The 3,691-nt window shown below is 52.3% G+C and overlaps 1 protein-coding gene across 1 annotated transcript in view; it reads right to left on the bottom strand.

Moving 5' to 3' along the window:
• Positions 1 to 3,691, bottom strand: part of dub (duboraya) — an 8,197-nt gene continuing 4,506 nt past the window's right edge. The window contains exons 3-8 of the mRNA XM_060056510.1: positions 3,665 to 3,691; positions 3,222 to 3,296; positions 2,665 to 2,919; positions 1,148 to 1,499; positions 452 to 513; positions 1 to 15 (exon numbers count right to left, since the gene is read on the bottom strand). The exon at positions 3,665 to 3,691 is cut by the window's right edge and continues 42 nt beyond it. Of these exons, the coding sequence (XP_059912493.1) occupies positions 1 to 15; positions 452 to 513; positions 1,148 to 1,499; positions 2,665 to 2,919; positions 3,222 to 3,296; positions 3,665 to 3,691 (786 nt within the window). The remainder of the gene's footprint in view (positions 16 to 451; positions 514 to 1,147; positions 1,500 to 2,664; positions 2,920 to 3,221; positions 3,297 to 3,664) is intronic.

Here is a 3,691-nt window from a genome sequence, read left to right as displayed (position 1 = left end):
TCACACCGCTTTACACTGATGAACAAAAGAAACGTTGTGCCAGGGCCACAAGGTCTTAAGGGCTGATTATGGTTCCACGTTGTCGCAACACAAGGGGGTTTACGGACCCATTGTGTCCTTGCGGACCCTCCTTGCGTCCACCGCAAGGGCCAGGCAGCAAGGGCTGTGATTGGTCCGCTCGCTAAAACCCGACGCAGAACCAAACCAGGTTCACGACTGCGTCGAAGCGTCTACGTGGTCCTTGCGTTGCGTTGACCTGGAACCATAATCAGCCCTTTATGATTGACCAAATACGATCCTAGTTTCCTTTGACACGTTATGGCACCAGGTAGCGTGATTTGCCATCAGGTATGAAGGCTCTGTCACACCTACGCTGCTCACTCCAAAGGTCTGCAGTGTTTTCCCTGTGTAGACCTCATCGAGCCGATCCCTACGTAGCTCGGTCCCTTACAGTCTGAGGTACGTCGTAGGTTCCACAGTCAGTCAAACCAGTCACATCCGAGTCCCATTCATCTGAGGTGAAGCAGACCAAACACAGAAATGTGCAAGATTTAAGGAAAACAATTGGTTTTGCAGAGAAGAAATCAACGACCGGTATAAACATAGCCTCAAAATGTAACGTGGCGCTCCAGACAAACCCAACATGTTCGAAGGCTTCTGGGATCTGGGAACATATGGCTGCTCCCAATATTGTTGACGTGGCTTTTAAACTGAGCAAATAATGAATTTTCAAAATAATGATTTTCAAAAGGACACTCGTGAACTCTGTATAAAAATGCTGTGTAACAGTGTTGAACCGCAAGAAATCCAAACACACGGCAATGTCTCTGCCAATCGGCTGAAGTCCACTTGTCAGCCAATCAAATCACCTGGCTCTCATCTGCCTTGTGGTCACGTGACTCCTCTTCCTCCTTCATGTCTGCGACGGGCACTCCTTCTTCTCCGACCGGCCCGCGCTGGCTCCTGCTCGCTCCCTCCTCCTCCTCCTCTGCCATCGCTGTACACTCGTCTGGCTTTCTCTCAGACTGACCTCCTCCTCCTCCTCCTCCTCCTCCTCCTCCTTCTCCCCCTTCTCCTCCTTCTCCTCCTCCTCCCTCTCCTCCTCCTCCTCCTCCTCCTTCTCCTCCTCCTCCTTCTGCCTCTCCTCCTCCTCCTCCTCCTCCTCCTCCTCCTCCTCCTCCTCCCTTGGTCTCAGTGCTGTTCAGAGGCTCTGGAGGAGTTCCCGTCTGTGGGACTGCATGTCCCTCCTGATCCATCGCCGACGGGGGTCCGGGGAGCCCCTCGCTGGGGGCCTCCTCCCCATCGAGCACCTCCTGGCTCCTCGGCGCCGCCCCTTCGTCATCTCCTTCACCCTTTGGCTCCGCCTCCCCTGGCTGGCTGGAGGGGGCCAGAGGGGGCGTGTCCTCCGTGCTGGGAGACACGCCCCCTTCCTCCCCGCTGCTGGCCGTCCTGTTGCGCCGGGAGGGAGGCCGTCTCTTGATGGAGAGGCGGGCCCTGGTCTGTGGACAGCCAATCAGAGGAGACCGACCATGTGACCATTGAATCAACGTCTTCTTTAAAGGAGACATATTATACCGCCAGGTGTGAGTGTGATTAGCAGTTAGTTATGAGCCGTTTTGAAAATCTGCCCCTTCTGACATCACAAGTGGGTGTGTCCACCTAGATGTATGACGGATAGATGAGCAACGTTTGCTACGTTCCACTGGGTAGCCCCGCCCATTCTGCCGGCGATTTGAGTTTGCCCCGCAGAAGGGTCTGGAGAAGAGCAATGCATTTCCTTCTGCTTCCGATACATTTCTGCGGGAGCCAATCACCAAGCTAGCTTTTCCCCCTTGCGCGCTATTGGCTGGTTTAACACAATGACGACAGGGAAGCGACGGCAAGCAGCCAATTGCGTACAGAGTCATTTGAACTAGGCCCGTTGATTACGCCTCTTGTGCTGAAGAAAATGATGCAAGCAACGTGCAATCTACGATTGAGCTTGGTCTGGTAATAGCCAGGCTAGCAGACTGATCTACCCTGCACACATCTGGCGGACACGCCCACTTGTGATGTCAGAAGAGGCAGATTTTCAAAAACGTCTTGTAACGGCTAATCACACTCACACCTGGTGGTATATTATGTCACCTTTAATACCAGGAACTCACCCAGTAATGGAGGAGCCATAATTAGCATTTAAAAAGCAGATCAGAACATGGGAAAGGCCCTCTTTGCACTCAAGCGTATTGATCAGAGAACAGAGAACAGAGACATTTCTCACGCCTTGCCTCATATCTTTACGAAAATGTAAGACATTGCGCCACCCCTCCAAATAACCACAAACCAACACACACACACCCAGGCACGCAAACCAACACCCATGCACACGACACGCACACACACAGCCACACACACACACACATACACACAAACACACCCACACACACACACACCCATGCACTGGCACACAACCGCGCACGCACAGACAAGCACACACACACCTGTGCACACACCAGTGTACACACACGCAGACACCCACGTGCACAGACACACACACACCCACTTACCCCCGAGCACACCCACACACCTGCACACAAACACACACACACACACACACACACACACACACACACACACACACACACACACACACACACACACACACACGCACACACATGCCCACACCTTAATGATGCTGACGAGCACGGCTCCGTCCTGGGCGCTGGGGGGGGTTTCGAAGGAAGCGGGGGCTTCCTCCTCGCTCTGCGGTGTGAGGACAGCCAGCGGGCTGGTGGGTGTCACCGGCGTTACCCCGGCAACCGGGGTGTGACAGGAAGCGGGGCGGCAGGGGGAGGAAGGAGTGAAAGCTGGGGGGGAGAACTTGAAGCCGGGGCTCAAGGGCGATGTCAGAAGGGCAGAGGGAGAGAGGGCTAAGTTAGCCTGGAGAGAGAGAGAGAGAGAGAGAGAGAGAGAGAGAGAGAGAGAGAGAGAGAGAGAGAGAGAGAGAGAGAGAAGGGAGAAAAAGGAGAACTTGGTTACTTCTCCTTTTCTCAAACTAAAACAACCTACTATTTATTCAAAACAAACAAACAACTGTATGTCCAGTAAATAGTAACACGGTCGAAACGTAAATGAGAAACACATCAATAGCTCACTCATTAAACACAAACGCTAAAGCACAAACATCAGGGTGCAGTGTTTCGTTTGCACCAGCAGAGGGTGGTTAGGGCCGCGAGCCTCACCTGTAACTTCTCTATGAGGGCAGAGTTCCGCTTGGGTCGTCCTGCAGCGAGCTGGGTGGTGGCGCCATCTGCTTTCTGAAGACGTTTCATGGAATGCGTGGTACATGTGCACAGACACATTGACAAAATCAGAAACCCAGTATGATGTACATCTCATCACGCTCGCACTTACACACACGCGCGTGCACACGCGCACACACACACACACACACACACACACACACACACACACACACACACACACACACACACACACACACACACACACACACACACACACACAAACACGGTTTAAAACATAATATTAAGAAAATGCGATTTCAAAGTCTCTAGTGTATATTCATTGATATAAGATGTTGAGTGGGAATGTCATTCTTTATTAAAACATTTTTTTAACACAGAGAGGGGTCTATATGGATGTATGTGGCCGTGTGTGTGTTGACCTCTTGTTCTGCAGGGTGCTGTAACTG

The sequence above is a fragment of the Gadus macrocephalus genome, chromosome 7 (genome assembly GCF_031168955.1).
Source record: "Gadus macrocephalus chromosome 7, ASM3116895v1".
Lineage (NCBI taxonomy): Eukaryota > Metazoa > Chordata > Actinopteri > Gadiformes > Gadidae > Gadus > Gadus macrocephalus.
The sequence above is the reverse complement of the archived record's forward strand: the minus strand, read 5'-3'. Positions and strand labels throughout refer to the sequence as shown.